Source organism: Oncorhynchus mykiss, chromosome 27, assembly GCF_057628025.1.
Source record: "Oncorhynchus mykiss isolate SJ-2025 chromosome 27, ASM5762802v1, whole genome shotgun sequence".
NCBI lineage: Eukaryota > Metazoa > Chordata > Actinopteri > Salmoniformes > Salmonidae > Oncorhynchus > Oncorhynchus mykiss.
This window is the reverse complement of record NC_143048.1, coordinates 50,676,664-50,702,206: the sequence shown is the minus strand read 5'-3', so window position 1 is coordinate 50,702,206 and position 25,543 is coordinate 50,676,664. Positions and strand designations below refer to the sequence as shown.

Here is a 25,543-nt window from a genome sequence, read left to right as displayed (position 1 = left end):
ACTATGGCATTGGTACCTCCACATTAGTACTATAACATTAATACTATAGCAGTAATACTATTACACTAGTACTATTACATTGGTACTATTACGTTGGTTCTGTTACATTAGTACTATTACATTAATACTATTACATTAATACTATCACAGACTCTTACATTGGTACTATTACATTAATACTATTACATTAGTACTCTTACATCAGTACTGTAATATAAATACTAGTACATTAATGCTATTACATTAATACTATACCATTAATACTGTTACACTAGTAATATTACATCAGTACTATAACATTAATACTTGTACATTAGTACTATAGCGGCAATACTATAAAATGAATACTAGTACATTAATATTATTACATTAGTACTAGTACATTGGTACTATTACAGTAATACTATACCATTAATACTAGTACATTAGTACTATAACATTAATACTAGTACAGTAGTACTATTACATTAATATTATTACATTAGTACTATTACATTAATATTATTACATTAGTGCTATTACATTAGTACTATAACATTAATACTAGTACATTAGCACTATAACATTTAATACTAGTGCATTAATACTATTACATTGATACTATTACATTAGTACTATTACATTGGTACTATTACATTAGTACTATAACATTAATACTAGTACATTAGTACTATTACATTAATACTATAACATTAATACTAGTACATCAGTACCATACCATCAATACTAGCACATTAGTACTATAACATTAATGCTAGTACATTAATACTATTACATTGGTGCTATTACATTAGTACAATAACATTAATACTAGTACATTAGTACTATTACATTACTACTATGACATTAATATTATTACATTAGTACTATTACATTAATACTATAACATTAATACTAGTACATCAGTACCATACCATCAATACTAGCACATTAGTACTATAACATTAATACTAGTACATTAATACTATTACATTGGTGCTATTACATTAGTACAATAACATTAATACTAGTACATTAGTACTATTACATTACTACTATGCCATTAATAGTATTACATTAGTACTATTACATTCGTACTATTAGATTAGTACTATTACATTAGTACTATAACATTAATACTAGTACATTGGTACTATTACATTACTACTATAACATTAATAGTATTACATTAGTACTATTACATTCGTACTATTACATTAGTACTATTACATTAGTACTATAACATTAATACTAGTACATTAGTACTATTACATTACTACTATGCCATTAATAGTATTACATTAGTACTATTACATTCATACTATTAGATTAGTACTATTACATTAGTACTAATACCTACAACCATACTCTAGGCCTATTATTAGTATGTTCATTCCAGATCATTTGGGATGGGACAGAAATATTATACATTGGCAATGCCCAGAGGCATGATGCACACAAACTGCATATTATTTCATGAAGGCATCCTCTACTGTCAGTGGTTTAATTTACTGTCGTAATGATCCAAAATTGGTGTGTATTCAGAGATCAGACCCACCTGGAGATACCCTACAGGGAATGCATGCAAGGAGGACAAATCAAAGCACTATGTTCATTTGGAGTGGGAATGTAAACACTGACATGATTTAGAGAAGGACACAGTACTGTGTGAAGACTACTATGTTTAAGCACAGTAGTCATTTCATTGAATTCATTTGATAGAGGTGTTTGCTGTTTAAACATGGCCTGCTACTGTATCACTATGAGTACGACTCAAACGGCACCCTATGCACGACTTTTGACCAGACACCTCTGGGAGAGGGAGAGCCTAGGGGTCCTGGTCAAAAGTAGTGCAATATATAGGGAATAGGGTGGCATTTGAGATGAAGGCTTATGGACCCTGGGCATTGAGATGTGACTGATGTGTCCTGTGTGGTGTGTGCACCTGTTCCAGGCATGGCATCGTGACTCTCCAGGCTCTGTCTGAGTCCAACAGAAGGCTGTGGCTGGAGGCTATGGATGGCAAGGAGCCGGTGAGGAACCTCTCCCTCTGTTCTCTTCTCATTTCTCCCTCTCCCCCTGTTCTCATCTCATCTCTCCCTCTCTGTTCTCTTCTCATGTCTCCCTCTCTCTTCTCACCTCTCCCTCTCTCTTCTCACCTCTCCCTCTCTCTTCTCACCTCTCCCTCTCTCCTCACCTCTCCCTCTCTCTTCTCATCTCTCCCTCTCTTCTCATCTCTCCCTCTCTCTTCTTTTCTCTTCTCATCTCTCCCTCTCTTCTCATATCTCCCTCTCTTTTCTCTCTCCCTCTCTCTTCTTACCTCTCCCTCTCTCTTCTCCCTCCCTCGCTCTTCTCATCTCTCCCTCTCTGTTCTCTTCTCACCTCTCCCTTTCTTTTCTTCTCTTCTCTCTCTCCCTCTCTCTTCTCTCTCCCTCTCTCTTCTCTTCTCTCTCCCTATCTCTTCTCATCTCTCCCTCTCTCCTCACACCTCTCCCTCTCCTTTCTCCTCTCTCCCTCTCTCTTCTCATCTCTCCCTCGCTCTTTTCTTCATACTATCTCCCCCTGTCTCTTTCTCTCTTGCACGTTCTCTCTTCCTTCCTTTCTCTCTCTATTTTATTTTCACCCACCCCCCCTCTCTTTCTCTCTCTCTTTCTCTCTCTTTCTCCCTTTCCATCTCTCCTTTTATATCCCCACTCCAGTGCAGTCTAGCTGGTTCTGGTGTCTGGCAGGGACACAGTGAAAATATGTTTGTCTTTGGTGCCCCCTTCTGGCTGTATGAAACATAACTATACTGTAGCTTTTGGACAGGTGTGTCAAACTCAATTCCTGGTGGGCTGTATGTCTAAGGGTTTTCACCCCTTCCCTTAAACTGATCAACTAACATAATTGATTAGTTAGGAACTCCCGTTGTTACCTGGTTGTGTAGGTTGTAGCTTGAAAATGGGTTGAACATGGCAGATTTGGCCACTGATAAACAGCTGCATTGAAATACAGTGGCTAAATGGAATACCTCATGGGTTTTTGAACATCAGCCGTTTTGAACTGGAGCACCTCGCTCGGCAGTAAGATGCCTCCATCCCTCCTGGTTATTGGGCAAATTAAGATCTCAGACTCAATGTATTTTGAAAGATGAAACTTTAAAGATTACAATAAGTACCGCTTTGATGTCATTACAAGCAAGCCAAATGACCAGCTGACCCAGATTGTGATAGATAAAAATCTAGTTTTTGGATTGCGTAAATAACAACAGTAATTGTGTGATGGTGGGGGATGCAGGGCTGTGTTCCAAACAAAACAACAACAAGTGTGCTTGATCTAGTTCCTCATCGGCATAGCTAGGAGAGATAAAAAATTAAAAACACCTTATAGTTGAATAATCTTTTTTGAGTCATAAAGTGCATTGAAAATACTTGAACTATGCACACTTGGCGATGTGTGTGGGAACTTGGAGAGGCGTGTGGGAACTTGGAGAGGTGTGTGGCCACTTGGAGAGGTGTGTGGCCACTTGGAGAGGTGTGTGGGAACTTGGAGAGGTGTGTGGCCACTTGGAGAGGTGTGTGGCCACTTGGAGAGGTGTGTGGGAACTTGGAGAGGTGTGTGGCCACTTGGAGAGGTGTGTGGCTACTTGGAGAGGTGTGTGGGAACTTGGAGAGGTGTGTGGGAACTTGGAGAGGTGTGTGGCCACTTGGAGAGGCGTGTGGGAACTTGGGAGAGGCGTGTGGGAACTTGGAGAGGCATGTGGCCACTTGGAGAGGCGTGTGGCCACTTGGAGAGGCGTGTGGGAACTTGGAGAGGTGTGTGGCTATTGGAGAGGTGTGTGGGAACTTGGAGAGGTGTGTGGCCACTTGGAGAGGTGTGTGGGAACTTGGAGAGGCGTGTGGGAACTTGGAGAGGCGTGTGGCCACTTGGAGAGGTGTGTGGCAACTTGGAGAGGCGTGTGGGAACTTGGAGAGGTGTGTGGCTATTGGAAAGGTGTGTGGCCACTTGGAGAGGTGTGTGGCTACTTGGAGAGGTGTGTGGGAACTTGGAGAGGCGTGTGGCCACTTGGAGATGTGTGTGGCCACTTGGAGAGGTGTGTGGCCACTTGGAGAGGTGTGTGGCTACTTTGAGAGGCGTGTGGGAACTTGGAGAGGTGTGTGGCTATTGGAGAGGTGTGTGGCTACTTGGAGAGGTGTGTGGGAACTTGGAGAGGCGTGTGGGAACTTGGAGAGGTGTGTGGCTATTGGAGAGGTGTGTGGCTACTTGGAGAGGTGTGTGGGAACTTGGAGAGGTGTGTGCGAACTTGGAGAGGTGTGTGGCTACTTGGAGAGGCGTGTGGCCACTTGGAGAGGCGTGTGGCCACTTGGAGAGGTGTGTGGCCACTTGGACAGGTGTGTGGGAACTTGGAGAGGTGTGTGGCCACTTGGAGACAGCAGTTTGACCTCTTTCTCAAACCCTTGACATTTGTTTTGTCTTATGTTGCACCTACCACACATTGTCCAGGAATATTCTGATCATGTTACTGAATGTATCCAGAGTTTTTTTTTAGTTCAACAAATGAGGTGAAAAGTACAGTAAGTTTAAAATGCACATGCAATCAACAGTGTAGTATTTAGATTCAGTCTTGTGTCAGGTGAACGGTTGGGTCCTCACATTTAGTCGAATTATTTCCCCATGATCTCCAAACTATTCCCTTTTAATTGCTACCATGGTATTGCATATGCTTTCCATACTTCTTCTGTAAGGAACATTTCAGTGTAGCTCTGTCCACATAGGATAATTTCCACCCGTGTAAAGGGTTAATAACAAACAAACATGTCCCTCCAGGAAGTGTTTGACACTCTGCTTCAGGATGCATCCCCTTGTAAAATGGTTTTCAACTGAGTGGAATTAACTCTGTTGATTTTCTCCAGATTTACAATCTTCCAGCCATTCTGAGCAAGAAAGAAGAGAGTAAGTATTTTATACCACACAACACATGTACAATATACTACACAACACATGTCAAATATACTGCACAACACATGTACAATATACTAAACAACACATGTACAATATACTACACAACACATGTACAATATACTACACAACACATGTACAATATACTACACAACACATGTACAATATACTACACAACACATGTCAAATATACTACACAACACATGTACAATATACTAAACAACACATGTACAATATACTACACAACACATGTACAAATATACTACACAACACATGTACAATATACTGCACAACACATGTACAATATACTAAACAACACATGTACAATATACTACACAACACATGTACAATATACTACACAACACATGTACAATATACTACACAACACGTGTACAACATACTACACAACACATGTCAAATATACTACACAACACATGTACAATATACTACACAACACATGTACAATATACTACACAACACATGTCAAATATACTACACAACACATGTACAATATACTACACAACACATGTACAATATACTACACAACACGTGTACAATATACTACACAACACATGTACAATATACTACACAACACATGTACAATATACTACACAACACATGTCAAATATACTACACAACACATGTACAATATACTACACAACACATGTCAAATATACTACACAACACATGTACAATATACTAAACAACACATGTACAATATACTACACAACACATGTCAAATATACTACACAACACATGTCAAATATACTGCACAACACATGTACAATATACTACACAACACATGTACAATATACTACACAACACATGTACAATATACTACACAACACATGTACAATATACTACACAACACATGTACAATATACTACACAACACATGTCAAATATACTACACAACACATGTACAATATACTACACAACACATGTACAATATACTACACAACACATGTACAATATACTACACAACACATGTCAAATATACTACACAACACATGTACAATATACTACACAACACATGTCAAATATACTACACAACATATGTCAAATATACTACACAACACGTGTCAAATATACTACACAACACATGTACAATATACTACACAACACATGTACAACATACTACACAACACATGTCAAATATACTACAAAACACATGTACAACATACTACACAACACATGTCAAATATACTACAAAACACATGTACAACATACTACACAACACATGTCAAATATACTACACAACACATGTACAATATACTACACAACACATGTACAATATACTACACAACACATGTACAATATACTACACAACACGTGTACAACATACTACACAACACATGTACAATATACTACACAACACATGTACAATATACTACACAACACATGTACAATATACTACACAACACATGTACAATATACTACACAACACATGTACAATATACTACACAACACGTGTCAAATATACTACACAACACGTGAAATATACTACACAACACGTGTACAACATACTACACAACACATGTACAATATACTACACAACACATGTCAAATATACTACACAACACGTGAAATATACTACACAACACGTGTACAACATACTACACAACACATGTACAATATACTACACAACACGTGTCAAATATACTACACAACACATGTACAATATACTACACAACACATGTACAATATACTACACAACACATGTACAATATACTACACAACACATGTACAATATACTACACAACACATGTACAACATACTACACAACACATGTCAAATATACTACACAACACGTGAAATATACTACACAACACGTGTACAATATACTACACAACACGTGAAATATACTACACAACACGTGTACAATATACTACACAACACGTGAAATATACTACACAACACGTGTACAATATACTACACAACACGTGAAATATACTACACAACACGTGTACAATATACTACACAACACGTGAAATATACTACACAACACGTGTACAATATACTACACAACACGTGAAATATACTACACAACACGTGTACAATATACTACACAACACGTGAAATATACTACACAACACGTGTACAATATACTACACAACACGTGTACAATATACTACACAACACATGTCAAATATACTACACAACACATGTCAAATATACTACACAACACATGTCAAATATACTACACAACACATGTACAATATACTACACAACACATGTAAAATATACTACACAACACATGTACAATATACTACACAACACGTGAAATATACTACACAACACGTGTACAATATACTACACAACACGTGTACAATATACTACACAACACATGTCAAATATACTACACAACACATGTCAAATATACTACACAACACATGTCAAATATACTACACAACACATGTACAATATACTACACAACACATGTACAATATACTACACAACACATGTCAAATATACTACACAACACATGTACAATATACTACACAACACATATCAAATATACTACACAACACATGTACAATATACTACACAACACATGTACAATATACTACACAACACATATCAAATATACTACACAACACATGTACAATATACTACACAACACATGTACAATATACTACACAACACATGTACAATATACTACACAACACATGTACAATATACTACACAACACATGTACAATATACTACACAACACATGTACAATATAATACACAACACGTGAAATATACTACACAACACGTGTACAATATACTACACAACACATGTACAATATACTACACAACACATGTCAAATATACTACACAACACATGTACAACATACTGCACAACACATGTACAATATACTACACAACACGTGAAATATACTACACAACACATGTACAATATACTACACAACACATGTCAAATATACTACACAACACATGTACAATATACTACACAACACATGTCAAATATACTACACAACACGTGAAATATACTACACAACACATGTACAATATACTACACAACACATGTACAATATACTACACAACACATGTACAATATACTACACAACACATGTCAAATATACTACACAACACATGTCAAATATACTACACAACACATGTACAATATACTACACAACACATGTACAATATACTACACAACACATGTCAAATATACTACACAACACATGTCAAATATACTACACAACACATGTCAAATATACTACACAACATATGTACAATATACTACACAACACATGTACAATATACTACACAACACATGTACAATATACTACACAACACATGTACAATATACTACACAACACATGTACAATATACTACACAACACATGTCAAATATACTACACAACACATGTACAATATACTACACAACACGTGTACAATATACTACACAACACATGTACAATATACTACACAACACATGTCAAATATACTACACAACACATGTACAATATAATACACAACACATGTACAATATACTACACAACACATGTACAATATACTACACAACACATGTACAATATACTACACAACATATGTACAATATACTACACAACACATGTCAAATATACTACACAACACATGTACAATATACTACACAACACATGTACAATATACTACACAACATATGTACAATATACTACACAACATATGTACAATATACTACACAACATATGTACAATATACTACACAACACGTGAAATATACTACACAACACATGTACAATATACTACACAACACATGTACAATATACTACACAACACATGTACAATATACTACACAACACATGTCAAATATACTACACAACACATGTCAAATATACTACACAACACATGTACAATATACTACACAACACATGTACAATATACTACACAACACATGTACAATATACTACACAACACATGTACAATATACTACACAACACATGTCAAATATACTACACAACACATGTACAATATACTACACAACACATGTACAATATACTACACAACACATGTCAAATATACTACACAACACATGTCAAATATACTACACAACACATGTACAATATACTGCACAACACACGTGAAATATACTACACAACACATGTACAATATACTACACAACACATGTACAATATACTACACAACACATGTCAAATATACTACACAACACATGTCAAATATACTACACAACACATGTACAACATACTACACAACACATGTACAATATACTACACAACACATGTCAAATATACTACACAACACATGTCAAATATACTACACAACACATGTCAAATATACTACACAACACATGTACAATATACTACACAACACATGTACAATATACTACACAACACGTGAAATATACTACACAACACGTGTACAATATACTACACAACACATGTACAATATACTACACAACACATGTACAATATACTACACAACACATGTACAATATACTACACAACACATGTCAAATATACTACACAACACATGTCAAATATACTACACAACACATGTCAAATATACTACACAACACATGTCAAATATACTACACAACACATGTACAACATACTACACAACACATGTACAATATACTACACAACACATGTACAATATACTACACAACACATGTACAATATACTACACAACACGTGAAATATACTACACAACACATGTACAATATAATACACAACACATATCAAATATACTACACAACACATGTCAAATATACTACACAACACATGTACAATATACTACACAACACATGTACAATATACTACACAACACATGTCAAATATACTACACAACACATGTACAACATACTACACAACACATGTACAATATACTACACAACACGTGAAATATACTACACAACACATGTACAATATACTACACAACACATGTACAATATACTACACAACACGTGAAATATACTACACAACACATGTCAAATATACTACACAACACATGTACAATATACTACACAACACATGTACAATATACTACACAACACATGTCAAATATACTACACAACACATGTACAACATACTACACAACACATGTACAATATACTACACAACACGTGAAATATACTACACAACACATGTACAATATACTACACAACACATGTACAATATACTACACAACACGTGAAATATACTACACAACACATGTACAATATAATACACAACACATGTACAATATACTACACAACACATGTACAATATACTACACAACACATGTCAAATATACTACACAACACATGTACAATATACTACACAACACGTGAAATATACTACACAACACGTGTACAATATACTACACAACACATGTACAATATACTACACAACACATGTACAATATAATACACAACACATGTACAATATACTACACAACACATGTACAATATACTACACAACACATGTACAATATACTACACAACACGTGAAATATACTACACAACACGTGTACAATATACTACACAACACGTGTACAATATACTACACAACACATGTACAATATACTACACAACACATGTACAATATACTACACAACACATGTACAATATACTACACAACACATGTCAAATATACTACACAACACATGTCAAATATACTACACAACACATGTACAATATACTACACAACACGTGTACAATATACTACACAACACGTGTACAATATACTACACAACACATGTACAATATACTACACAACACATGTCAAATATACTACACAACACATGTCAAATATACTACACAACACATGTACAATATACTACACAACACGTGTACAATATACTACACAACACATGTACAATATACTACACAACACATGTACAATATACTACACAACACGTGTACAATATACTACACAACACATGTACAATATAATACACAACACATGTACAATATACTACACAACACATGTACAATATACTACACAACACATGTACAATATACTACACAACACGTGAAATATACTACACAACACGTGTACAATATACTACACAACACGTGTACAATATACTACACAACACATGTACAATATACTACACAACACGTGTACAATATACTACACAACACGTGAAATATACTACACAACACGTGTACAATATACTACACAACACATGTACAATGTAGAATATTTCTGACTCTCCTAGATGTACAAAGAGTGAATAATATGTGTAATAACAGATGCATTATCTAATTCTAACCCTTGTTGTTGTTGTTGTTGTTGTTGTCTGTAGCCATCCACTTCTACTTATTAACTCAGAGTCATTTGAATAGTGTGGACCATCATTAGTACACACTGTCTGTGTGAGAGAACAGCTGCAATCACACCACTCTGAGTATTTCTCCACAATCGCCCCCTATTCCCTCTGTGTAGTGCACTACTTTTCAACAGGAGCCCCTTGGGCACCTTGTGTTCTGTGTATTGAACCCAGTCAACCCTGCTCCTTTGTGTTCCCTGTGTTACAGCGTACCTAAACGAGGCAGGGTTTAATTTTGTGAGGAAATGTATTGACTTGGTGGAGGTACGAGGTGAGTCATCACAGCAGCCATTTTTTATCCCTTCTCCTGGGCTTCAGCTGTCAAAATAGAGTGCTGAACTCAGTCTCACTCTAATCCTACATGACCAAACACGGTAACCAACACCACTCTTCATTAATGTGTGTGTGTGTGTGTGTGTGTGTGTGTGTGTGTGTGTGTGTGTGTGTGTGTGTGTGTGTGTGTGTGTGTGTGTGTGTGTGTGTTTCAGTGGTGTAAAGTACTTAAGTAAAAATACTTTAAAGTACTACTTAAGTAGTTTTTTGGCGGGATATCTGTACTTCACTTTACTATGTATATTTTTTGCCAACTTTTACTTTTACTTCACCATATTCCTAAAGAAAATTATGTTATTTTTACTCCATACATTTAGCCTGACACCCAAAAGTACTCGTTACATTTTGCCGTTTTCCCTAATGCCTCTGATCTGGCAGACACACTAAACATAAAATGCTTCATTTGTAAATTATGTCTGAATGTTGGAGTGTGCCCCTGGCTATTCCTCAATAATAATTTTTAAAAAACCAAGTCAATTGTGCCGTCTGGTTTGCGAAATATAAAGAATTTGAAATGATTTATACTTTTACTTTTGTTACTTAAGTATTATTTAGGAACGCCATTTACTTGTGATACTTAAGTGTATTTAAAACCAAATACTTTTAGACTTTTACTGGGTGACTTTCACTTTTACTGGAGTCATTTTCTATGAAGGTCTCTTTACATTTACTGGAGTCATTTTCTATGAAGGTCTCTTTACATTTACTGGAGTCATTTTCTATGAAGGTCTCTTTACATTTACTGGAGTCATTTTCTATGAAGGTATCTTTACATTTACTGGAGTCATTTTCTATGAAGGTATCTTTACATTTACTGGAGTCATTTTCTATGAAGGTATCTTTACATTTACTGAAGTCATTGTCTATGAAGGTATCTTTACATTTACTGAAGTCATTGTCTATGAAGGTATCTTTACATTTACTGAAGTCATTTTCTATGAAGGTATCTTTACATTTACTGAAGTCATTGTCTATGAAGGTATCTTTACATTTACTGGAGTCATTGTCTATGAAGGTATCTTTACATTTACTGGAGTCATTGTCTATGAAGGTATCTTTACATTTACTGAAGTCATTGTCTATGAAGGTCTCTTTACATTTACTGGAGTCATTTTCTATGAAGGTCTCTTTACATTTACTGGAGTCATTGTCTATGACGGTATCTTTACATTTACTGGAGTCATTTTCTATGAAGGTCTCTTTACATTTACTGGAGTCATTGTCTATGAAGTTATCTTTACATTTACTGGAGTCATTTTCTATGAAGGTCTCTTTACATTTTCTGAAGTCATTGTCTATGAAGGTCTCTTTACATTTACTGGAGTCATTTTCTATGAAGGTCTCTTTACATTTTCTGAAGTATGACAACTGAGGACTCTTCCCACCACTGGTGTGTCTGTGTGATCTCATAGGGATCAACACGTTGGGCCTCTACAGAATAGGAGGGGTCAACTCTAAGGTCCAGAAGTTGATGACCACTGTGTTTGGTAAGTAGCCTCTGCTCTCTCTCTCCCTTTCCCTCTCTCTCCGTCTCTCTCTTCCTCCCTCTCTCTCTCCGTCTCTCTCTTTCTCTCTCTTCCTCTCTCTCTCTCCCTCCCTCTCTCAATTCAAGGGGCTTTATTGGCATGGGAAACGTGTTAACGTTGCCAAAGCAAGTGAAATAGATAATTAACAAAAGAGAAATGAACAATACAAATTAACAGTAAACATTACACTCACAGAAGTCTCACAAGAATAGAAACATTGCAAATGTCATATTATGTATATATACAGTGTTGTAATGATGTGCAAATAGTTACAGTACACAAGGGAAAATAAATAAGCATAAATATGGGTTGTACATATAGTCTATTGAGTGTGTATATATAGTCTAGTGAGTGTGTATATATAGTCTAGTGAGTGTGTATATATAGTCTAGTGAGTGTGTATATAGTGTGTATATAGTCTAGTGAGTATATATAGTCTAGTCAGTGTGTATATAGTGTGTATATATAGTCTAGTGGGTGTGTATATATAGTCTAGTGAGTGTGTATATATAGTCTAGTGAGTGTGTATATATAGTCTAGTGAGTGTGTATATAGTGTGTATATATAGTCTAGTGGGTGTGTATATAGTGTGTGTATATATAGTCTAGTGAGTGTGTATATCGTGTGTATATATAGTCTAGTGAGTGTGTATATATAGTCTAGTCAGTGTGTATATAGTGTGTATATATAGTCTAGTGAGTGTGTATATTGTGTGTATATATAGTCTAGTCAGTGTGTATATATAGTCTAGTGAGTGTGTATATAATGGGTATATATAGTCTAGTCAGTGTGTATATAGTGGGTATACAGTGCCTTGCAAAAGTATTCGGCCCCCTTGAACTTTGCGACCTTTTGCCACATTTCAGGCTTCAAACATAAAGATATAAAACTGTATTTTTTTGTGAAGAATCAACAACAAGTGGGACACAATCATGAAGTGGAACGACATTTATTGGATATTTCAAACTTTTTTAACAAATCAAAAACTGAAAAATTGGGCGTGCAAAATTATTCAGCCCCTTTACTTTCAGTGCAGCAAACTCTCTCCAGAAGTTCAGTGAGGATCTCTGAATGATCCAATGTTGACCTAAATGACTAATGATGATAAATACAATCCACCTGTGTGTAATCAAGTCTTCGTATAAATGCACCTGCACTGTGATAGTCTCAGAGGTCCGTTAAAAGCGCAGAGAGCATCATGAAGAACAAGGAACACACCAGGCAGGTCCGAGATACTGTTGTGAAGAAGTTTAAAGCCGGATTTGGATACAAAAAGATTTCCCAAGCTTTAAACATCCCAAGGAGCACTGTGCAAGCGATAATATTGAAATGGAAGGAGTATCAGACCACTGCAAATCTACCAAGACCTGGCCGTCCCTCTAAACTTTCAGCTCATACAAGGAGAAGACTGATCAGAGATGCAGCCAAGAGGCCCATGATCACTCTGGATGAACTGCAGAGATCTACAGCTGAGGTGGGAGACTCTGTCCATAGGACAACAATCAGTCGTATATTGCACAAATCTGGCCTTTATGGAAGAGTGGCAAGAAGAAAGCCATTTCTTAAAGATATCCATAAAAAGTGTTGTTTAAAGTTTGCCACAAGCCACCTGGGAGACACACCAAACATGTGGAAGAAGGTGCTCTGGTCAGATGAAACCAAAATTGAACTTTTTGGCAACAATGCAAAACGTTATGTTTGGCGTAAAAGCAACACAGCTGAACACACCACCCCCACTGTCAAACATGGTGGTGTCAGCATCATGGTTTGGGCCTGCTTTTCTTCAGCAGGGACAGGGAAGATGGTTAAAATTGATGGGAAGATGGATGGAGCCAAATACAGGACCATTCTGGAAGAAAACCTGATGGAGTCTGCAAAAGACCTGAGACTGGGACGGAGATTTGTCTTCCAACAAGACAATGATCCAAAACATAAAGCAAAATCTACAATGGAATGGTTCAATAATAAACATATCCAAGTGTTAGAATGGCCAAGTCAAAGTCCAGACCTGAATCCAATCGAGAATCTGTGGAAAGAACTGAAAACTGCTGTTCACAAATGCTCTCCATCCAACCTCACTGAGCTCGAGCTGTTTTGCAAGGAGGAATGGGAAAAAATGTCAGTCTCTCGATGTGCAAAACTGATAGAGACATACCCCAAGCGACTTACAGCTGTAATCGCAGCAGAAGGTGGCGCTACAAAGTATTAACTTAAGGGGGCTGAATAATTTTGCACGCCCAATTTTTCAGTTTTTGATTTGTTAAAAAAGTTTGAAATATCCAATAAATGTCGTTCCACTTCATGATTTTGTCCCACTTGTTGTTGATTCTTCACAAAAAAATACAGTTTTATATCTTTATGTTTGAAGCCTGAAATGTGGCAAAAGGTCGCAAAGTTCAAGGGGGCAGAATACTTTCGCAAGGCACTGTATATAGTCTAATGTTGACTGGTTAATTTGATTTTACTCCACGAAGAGCGAGACGACACTGTCACCCAGGAACAATAAGGGCTATTCATCGAAGTGAAAATAGAAGCCGTTTAGGTCATTTGGTAGTTCTGGTTCACTGGACATCCAACGGCTTGGTTTCCATTGGTGAAACGTTATCGGATGCAAGCCCCGCCACATACAACCAGTGTTGGCCCCACCACATACAACCAGTGTTAGCCCCACCACATACAACCAGTGTTGGCCCCACTACATACAACCAGTGTTAGCCCCACCACATACAACCAGTGTTGGCCCCACCACATACAACCAGTGTTAGCCCCACCACATACAACCAGTGTTAGCCCCACCACATACAACCAGTGTTAGCCCCACCACATACAACCAGTGTTGGCCCCACCACATACAACCAGTGTTAGCCCCACCACATACAACCAGTGTTAGCCCCACCACATAAAACCAGTGTTAGCCCCACCACATACAACCAGTGTTAGCCCCACTACATACAACCAGTGTTAGCCCCGCTACATACAACCAGTGTTGGCCCCACCACATACAACCAGTGTTAGCCCCACCACATACAACCAGTGTTAGCCCCACTACATACAACCAGTGTTGGCCCCGCTACATACAACCAGTGTTAGCCCCGCTACATACAACCAGTGTTGGCCCCACTACATACAACCAGTGTTGGCCCCACCACATACAACCAGTGTTAGCCCCACTACATACAACCAGTGTTAGCCCCACTACATACAACCAGTGTTAGCCCCACTACATACAACCAGTGTTAGCCCCACTACATACAACCAGTGTTGGCCCCACCACATACAACCAGTGTTAGCCCCGCTACATACAACCAGTGTTGGCCCCACCACATACAACCAGTGTTAGCCCCGCTACATACAACCAGTGTTAGCCCCACCACATACTACCAGTGTTGGCCCTGCTACATACAACCAGTGTTGGCCCCACTACATACAATCAGTGTTGGCCCCACCACATACAACCAGTGTTAGCCCCACCACATACAACCAGTGTTAGCCCCACCACATACAACCAGTGTTGGCCCCACTACATACAACCAGTGTTGGCCCCACCACATACAACCAGTGTTGGCCCCACTACATACAACCAGTGTTGGCCCCACTACATACAACCAGTGTTGGCCCCACCACATACAACCAGTGTTGGCCCCACTACATACAACCAGTGTTGGCCCCACCACATACAACCAGTGTTGGCCCCACCACATACAACCAGTGTTGGCCCCGCTACATACAACCAGTGTTGGCCCCACCACATACAACCAGTGTTGGCCCCACCACATACAACCAGTGTTAGCCCCACCACATACAACCAGTGTTAGCCCCACCACATACAACCAGTGTTAGCCCCACTACATACTACCAGTGTTGGCCCCACCACATACAACCAGTGTTAGCCCCGCTACATACAACCAGTGTTAGCCCCACCACATACAACCAGTGTTAGCCCCACTACATACAACCAGTGTTGGCCCCGCTACATACAACCAGTGTTGGCCCCACCACATACAACCAGTGTTAGCCCCACCACATACAACCAGTGTTGGCCCCACCACATACAACCAGTGTTGGCCCCACTACATACAACCAGTGTTGGCCCCACTACATACAACCAGTGTTGGCCCCACCACATACAACCAGTGTTGGCCCCACTACATACAACCAGTGTTGGCCCCACCACATACAACCAGTGTTGGCCCCACCACATACAACCAGTGTTGGCCCCGCTACATACAACCAGTGTTGGCCCCACCACATACAACCAGTGTTGGCCCCACCACATACAACCAGTGTTAGCCCCACCACATACAACCAGTGTTAGCCCCACCACATACAACCAGTGTTAGCCCCACTACATACTACCAGTGTTGGCCCCACCACATACAACCAGTGTTAGCCCCGCTACATACAACCAGTGTTAGCCCCACCACATACAACCAGTGTTAGCCCCACTACATACAACCAGTGTTGGCCCCGCTACATACAACCAGTGTTGGCCCCACCACATACAACCAGTGTTAGCCCCACCACATACAACCAGTGTTAGCCCCACTACATACAACCAGTGTTGGCCCCGCTACATACAACCAGTGTTAGCCCCGCTACATACAACCAGTGTTGGCCCCACTACATACAACCAGTGTTGGCCCCACCACATACAACCAGTGTTAGCCCCACTACATACAACCAGTGTTAGCCCCACTACATACAACCAGTGTTAGCCCCACTACATACAACCAGTGTTGGCCCCACCACATACAACCAGTGTTAGCCCCGCTACATACAACCAGTGTTGGCCCCACCACATACAACCAGTGTTAGCCCCGCTACATACAACCAGTGTTAGCCCCACCACATACTACCAGTGTTGGCCCTGCTACATACAACCAGTGTTGGCCCCACCACATACAACCAGTGTTGGCCCCACTACATACAACCAGTGTTGGCCCCACCACATACAACCAGTGTTGGCCCCACTACATACAACCAGTGTTGGCCCCACTACATACAACCAGTGTTGGCCCCACCACATACAACCAGTGTTGGCCCCACTACATACAACCAGTGTTGGCCCCACCACATACAACCAGTGTTGGCCCCACCACATACAACCAGTGTTGGCCCCGCTACATACAACCAGTGTTGGCCCCACCACATACAACCAGTGTTGGCCCCACCACATACAACCAGTGTTGGCCCCGCTACATACAACCAGTGTTGGCCCCACCACATACAACCAGTGTTGGCCCCACCACATACAACCAGTGTTGGCCCCGCTACATACAACCAGTGTTGGCCCCACCACATACAACCAGTGTTGGCCCCACCACATACAACCAGTGTTGGCCGCACCACATACAACCAGTGTTGGCCCCGCTACATACAACCAGTGTTGGCCCCACCACATACAACCAGTGTTGGCCCCACCACATACAACCAGTGTTGGCCCCGCTACATACAACCAGTGTTGGCCCCGCTACATACAACCAGTGTTGGCCCCGCCACATACAACCAGTGTTGGCCCCACCACATACAACCAGTGTTGGCCCCACCACATACAACCAGTGTTGGCCCCACCACATACAACCAGTGTTAGCCCCACCACATACAACCAGTGTTGGCCCCACCACATACAACCAGTGTTGGCCCCGCTACATACAACCAGTGTTGGCCCCACCACATACAACCAGTGTTAGCCCCACCACATACAACCAGTGTAGACCTACGTAGATGCTTTACAAACCCTTCATAACCCATAGACCTACGTAGACCCATAAACCTACGTAGATGCTTTACAAACCCTTCATAACCCATAAACCTACGTAGACCCATAGACCTACGTAGATGCCTTACAAACCCTTCATAACCCATAAACCTACGTAGACCCATAGACCTACGTAGATGCCTTACAAACCCTTCATAACCCATAAACCTACGTAGACCCATAGACCTACGTAGATGCTTTACAAACCCTTCATAACCCATAGACCTACGTAGATGCTTTACAAACCCTTCATAACCCATAGACCTACGTAGACCCATAAACCTACGTAGATGCTTTACAAACCCTTCATAACCCATAGACCTACGTAGATGCTTTACAAACCCCTCATAACCCATAGACCTACGTATATGCTTTACAAACCATTCATAACCCATAGACCTACGTAGATGCCTTACAAACCCTTCATAACCCATAAACCTACGTAGATGCTTTACAAACCATTCATAACCCATAGACCGAAGTAGATGCTTTACAAACCCTTCATAACCCATAGACCTACGTAGATGCTTTACAAACCCTTCATAACCCATAGACCTACGTAGATGCTTTACAAACCCTTCATAACCCATAGACCTACGTAGACCCATAAACCTACGTAGATGCTTTACAAACCCTTCATAACCCATAGACCTACGTAGATGCCTTACAAACCCTTCATAACCCATAGACCTACGTGGATGCTTTACAAACCCTTCATAACCCATAGACCTACGTAGACCCATAGACCTACGTAGATGCCTTACAAACCCTTCATAACCCATAGACCTACATAGACCCATAGACCTACGTAGATGCCTTACAAACCCTTCATAACCCATAGACCTACGTAGACCCATAGACCTACGTAGATGCCTTACAAACCCTTCATAACCCATAGACCTACGTAGACCCATAGACCTACGTAGATGCCTTACAAACCCTTCATAACCCATAGACCTACGTAGATGCCTTACCATCCCTTCATAACCCATAGACCTACGTAGATGCTTTACAAACCCTTCATAACCCATAAACCTACGTAGACCCATAGACCTACGTAGATGCCTTACAAACCCTTCATAACCCATAAACCTACGTAGACCCATAGACCTACGTAGATGCCTTACAAACCCTTCATAACCCATAAACCTACGTAGACCCATAGACCTACGTAGATGCTTTACAAACCCTTCATAACCCATAGACCTACGTAGATGCTTTACAAACCCTTCATAACCCATAGACCTACGTAGACCCATAAACCTACGTAGATGCTTTACAAACCCTTCATAACCCATAGACCTACGTAGATGCTTTACAAACCCCTCATAACCCATAGACCTACGTATATGCTTTACAAACCATTCATGACCCATAGACCTACGTAGATGCCTTACAAACCCTTCATAACCCATAAACCTACCTAGATGCTTTACAAACCATTCATAACCCATAGACCGAAGTAGATGCTTTACAAACCCTTCATAACCCATAGACCTACGTAGACCCATAGACCTACGTAGATGCTTTACAAACCCTTCATAACCCATAGACCTACGTAGATGCTTTACAAACCCTTCATAACCCATAGACCTACGTAGACCCATAAACCTACGTAGATGCTTTACAAACCCTTCATAACCCATAGACCTACGTAGATGCCTTACAAACCCTTCATAACCCATAGACCTACGTAGATGCCTTACAAACCCTTCATAACCCATAGACCTACGTGGATGCTTTACAAACCCTTCATAACCCATAGACCTACGTAGACCCATAGACCTACGTAGATGCCTTACAAACCCTTCATAACCCATAGACCTACGTAGACCCATAGACCTACGTAGATGCCTTACAAACCCTTCATAACCCATAGACCTACGTAGACCCATAGACCTACGTAGATGCCTTACAAACCCTTCATAACCCATCAACCTACGTAGACCCATAGACCTACGTAGATGCCTTACAAACCCTTCATAACCCATAAACCTACGTAGACCCATAGACCTACGTAGATGCCTTGCAAACCCTTCATAACCCATAAACCTACGTAGACCCATAGACCTACGTAGATGCTTTACAAACCCTTCATAACCCATAGACCTACGTAGATGCTTTACAAACCCTTCATAACCCATAGACCTACGTAGATGCTTTACAAACCATTCATAACCCATAGACCTACGTAGATGCTTTACAAACCCTTCATAACCCATAAACCTACGTAGACCCATAGACCTACGTAGATGCCTTACAAACCCTTCATAACCCATAAACCTATGTAGACCCATAGACCTACGTAGATGCCTTACAAACCCTTCATAACCCATAAACCTACGTAGACCCATAGACCTACGTAGATGCTTTACAAACCCTTCATAACCCATAGACCTACGTAGATGCTTTACAAACCCTTCATAACCCATAGACCTACGTAGATGCTTTACAAACCCTTCATAACCCATAGACCTACGTAGACCCATAAACCTACGTAGATGCTTTACAAACCATTCATAACCCATAGACCTACGTAGATGCCTTACAAACCCCTCATAACCCATAGACCTACGTAGACCCATAGACCTACGTAGATGCCTTACAAACGCTTCATAACCCATAGACCTACATAGATGCCTTACAAACCCTTCATAACCCATAAACCTACGTAGATGCTTTACAAACCATTCATAACCCATAGACCTACGTAGATGCTTTACAAACCCTTCATAACCCATAGACCTACGTAGACCCATAAACCTACGTAGATGCTTTACAAACCCTTCATAACCCATAGACCTACGTAGATGCTTTACAAACCCCTCATAGCCCATAGACCTACGTAGATGCTTTACAAACCATTCATAACCCATAGACCTACGTAGATGCCTTACAAACCCCTCATAACCCATAGACCTACGTAGATGCTTTACAAACCATTCATAACCCATAGACCTACGTAGATGCTTTACAAACCCTTCATAACCCATAGACCCATAGACCTACGTAGATGCCTTACAAACCCTTCATAACCCATAAACCTATGTAGACCCATAGACCTATGTAGATGCCTTACAAACCCTTCATAACCCATAAACCTACGTAGACCCATAGACCTACGTAGATGCCTTACAAACCCTTCATAACCCATAAACCTACGTAGACCCATAGACCTACGTAGATGCCTTACAAACCCTTCATAACCCATAAACCTATGTAGACCCATAGACCTACGTAGATGCTTTACAAACCCCTCATAACCCATAGACCTACGTATATGCTTTACAAACCATTCATAACCCATAGACCTACGTAGATGCCTTACAAACCCTTCATAACCCATAAACCTACGTAGATGCTTTACAAACCATTCATAACCCATAGACCGAAGTAGATGCTTTACAAACCCTTCATAACCCATAGACCTACATAGACCCATAGACCTACGTAGATGCTTTACAAACCCTTCATAACCCATAGACCTACGTAGATGCTTTACAAACCCTTCATAACCCATAGACCTACGTAGACCCATAAACCTACGTAGATGCTTTACAAACCCTTCATAACCCATAGACCTACGTAGATGCCTTACAAACCCTTCATAACCCATAGACCTACGTAGATGCCTTACAAACCCTTCATAACCCATAGACCTACGTGGATGCTTTACAAACCCTTCATAACCCATAGACCTACGTAGACCCATAGACCTACGTAGATGCCTTACAAACCCTTCATAACCCATAGACCTACGTAGACCCATAGACCTACGTAGATGCCTTACAAACCCTTCATAACCCATAGACCTACGTAGACCCATAGACCTACGTAGATGCCTTACAAACCCTTCATAACCCATCAACCTACGTAGACCCATAGACCTACGTAGATGCCTTACAAACCCTTCATAACCCATAAACCTACGTAGACCCATAGACCTACGTAGATGCCTTGCAAACCCTTCATAACCCATAAACCTACGTAGACCCATAGACCTACGTAGATGCTTTACAAACCCTTCATAACCCATAGACCTACGTAGATGCTTTACAAACCCTTCATAACCCATAGACCTACGTAGACCCATAAACCTACGTAGATGCTTTACAAACCCTTCATAACCCATAGACCTACGTAGATGCTTTACAAACCCCTCATAACCCATAGACCTACGTAGATGCTTTACAAACCATTCATAACCCATAGACCTACGTAGATGCTTTACAAACCCTTCATAACCCATAAACCTACGTAGACCCATAGACCTACGTAGATGCCTTACAAACCCTTCATAACCCATAAACCTATGTAGACCCACAAACCTACGTAGATGTCTTACAAACCCTTCATAACCCATAAACCTACGTAGACCCATAGACCTACGTAGATGCTTTACAAACCCTTCATAACCCATAGACCTACGTAGATGCTTTACAAACCCTTCATAACCCATAGACCTACGTAGATGCTTTACAAACCCTTCATAACCCATAGACCTACGTAGACCCATAAACCTACGTAGATGCTTTACAAACCCTTCATAACCCATAGACCTACGTAGATGCTTTACAAACCCCTCATAACCCATAGATCTACGTAGATGCTTTACAAACCATTCATAACCCATAGACCTACGTAGATGCTTTACAAACCCTTCATAACCCATAGACCTACGTAGACCCATAAACCTACGTAGATGCTTTACAAACCCTTCATAACCCATAGACCTACGTAGATGCCTTACAAACCCTTCATAACCCATAGACCTACGTAGATGCCTTACAAACCCTTCATAACCCATAGACCTACGTGGATGCTTTACAAACCCTTCATAACCCATAGACCTACGTAGACCCATAGACCTACGTAGATGCCTTACAAACCCTTCATAACCCATAGACCTACGTAGACCCATAGACCTACGTAGATGCCTTACAAACCCTTCATAACCCATAGACCTACGTAGACCCATAGACCTACGTAGATGCCTTACAAACCCTTCATAACCCATCAACCTACGTAGACCCATAGACCTACGTAGATGCCTTACAAACCCTTCATAACCCATAAACCTACGTAGACCCATAGACCTACGTAGATGCCTTGCAAACCCTTCATAACCCATAGACCTACGTAGACCCATAAACCTACGTAGATGCTTTACAAACCCTTCATAACCCATAGACCTACGTAGATGCTTTACAAACCCCTCATAACCCATAGACCTACGTAGATGCTTTACAAACCATTCATAACCCATAGACCTACGTAGATGCTTTACAAACCCTTCATAACCCATAAACCTACGTAGACCCATAGACCTACGTAGATGCCTTACAAACCCTTCATAACCCATAAACCTATGTAGACCCACAAACCTACGTAGATGTCTTACAAACCCTTCATAACCCATAAACCTACGTAGACCCATAGACCTACGTAGATGCTTTACAAACCCTTCATAACCCATAGACCTACGTAGATGCTTTACAAACCCTTCATAACCCATAGACCTACGTAGATGCTTTACAAACCCTTCATAACCCATAGACCTACGTAGACCCATAAACCTACGTAGATGCTTTACAAACCCTTCATAACCCATAGACCTACGTAGATGCTTTACAAACCCCTCATAACCCATAGATCTACGTAGATGCTTTACAAACCATTCATAACCCATAGACCTACGTAGATGCTTTACAAACCCTTCATAACCCATAGACCTACGTAGACCCATAAACCTACGTAGATGCTTTACAAACCCTTCATAACCCATAGACCTACGTAGATGCCTTACAAACCCTTCATAACCCATAGACCTACGTAGATGCCTTACAAACCCTTCATAACCCATAGACCTACGTGGATGCTTTACAAACCCTTCATAACCCATAGACCTACGTAGACCCATAGACCTACGTAGATGCCTTACAAACCCTTCATAACCCATAGACCTACGTAGACCCATAGACCTACGTAGATGCCTTACAAACCCTTCATAACCCATAGACCTACGTAGACCCATAGACCTACGTAGATGCCTTACAAACCCTTCATAACCCATCAACCTACGTAGACCCATAGACCTACGTAGATGCCTTACAAACCCTTCATAACCCATAAACCTACGTAGACCCATAGACCTACGTAGATGCCTTGCAAACCCTTCATAACCCATAAACCTACGTAGACCCATAGACCTACGTAGATGCTTTACAAACCCTTCATAACCCATAGACCTACGTAGATGCTTTACAAACCCTTCATAACCCATAGACCTACGTAGATGCTTTACAAACCATTCATAACCCATAGACCTACGTAGATGCTTTACAAACCCTTCATAACCCATAAACCTACGTAGACCCATAGACCTACGTAGATGCCTTACAAACCCTTCATAACCCATAAACCTATGTAGACCCATAGACCTACGTAGATGCCTTACAAACCCTTCATAACCCATAAACCTACGTAGACCCATAGACCTACGTAGATGCTTTACAAACCCTTCATAACCCATAGACCTACGTAGATGCTTTACAAACCCTTCATAACCCATAGACCTACGTAGATGCTTTACAAACCCTTCATAACCCATAGACCTACATAGACCCATAAACCTACGTAGATGCTTTACAAACCATTCATAACCCATAGACCTACGTAGATGCCTTACAAACCCCTCATAACCCATAGACCTACGTAGACCCATAGACC

General features: G+C 40.1%; 1 protein-coding gene across 2 annotated transcripts in view; it reads left to right on the top strand.

Moving 5' to 3' along the window:
• Positions 1-25,543, top strand: part of arhgap42b (Rho GTPase activating protein 42b) — a 219,094-nt gene that overhangs the window by 143,849 nt on the left and 49,702 nt on the right. For both annotated transcript variants that reach the window (XM_036965194.2, XM_036965192.2), the window contains 4 exons: positions 1,934-2,012; positions 4,872-4,911; positions 11,406-11,468; positions 12,943-13,017. In XM_036965194.2, coding sequence (XP_036821089.1) covers positions 1,934-2,012; positions 4,872-4,911; positions 11,406-11,468; positions 12,943-13,017 — 257 coding nt within the window. The remainder of the gene's footprint in view (positions 1-1,933; positions 2,013-4,871; positions 4,912-11,405; positions 11,469-12,942; positions 13,018-25,543) is intronic.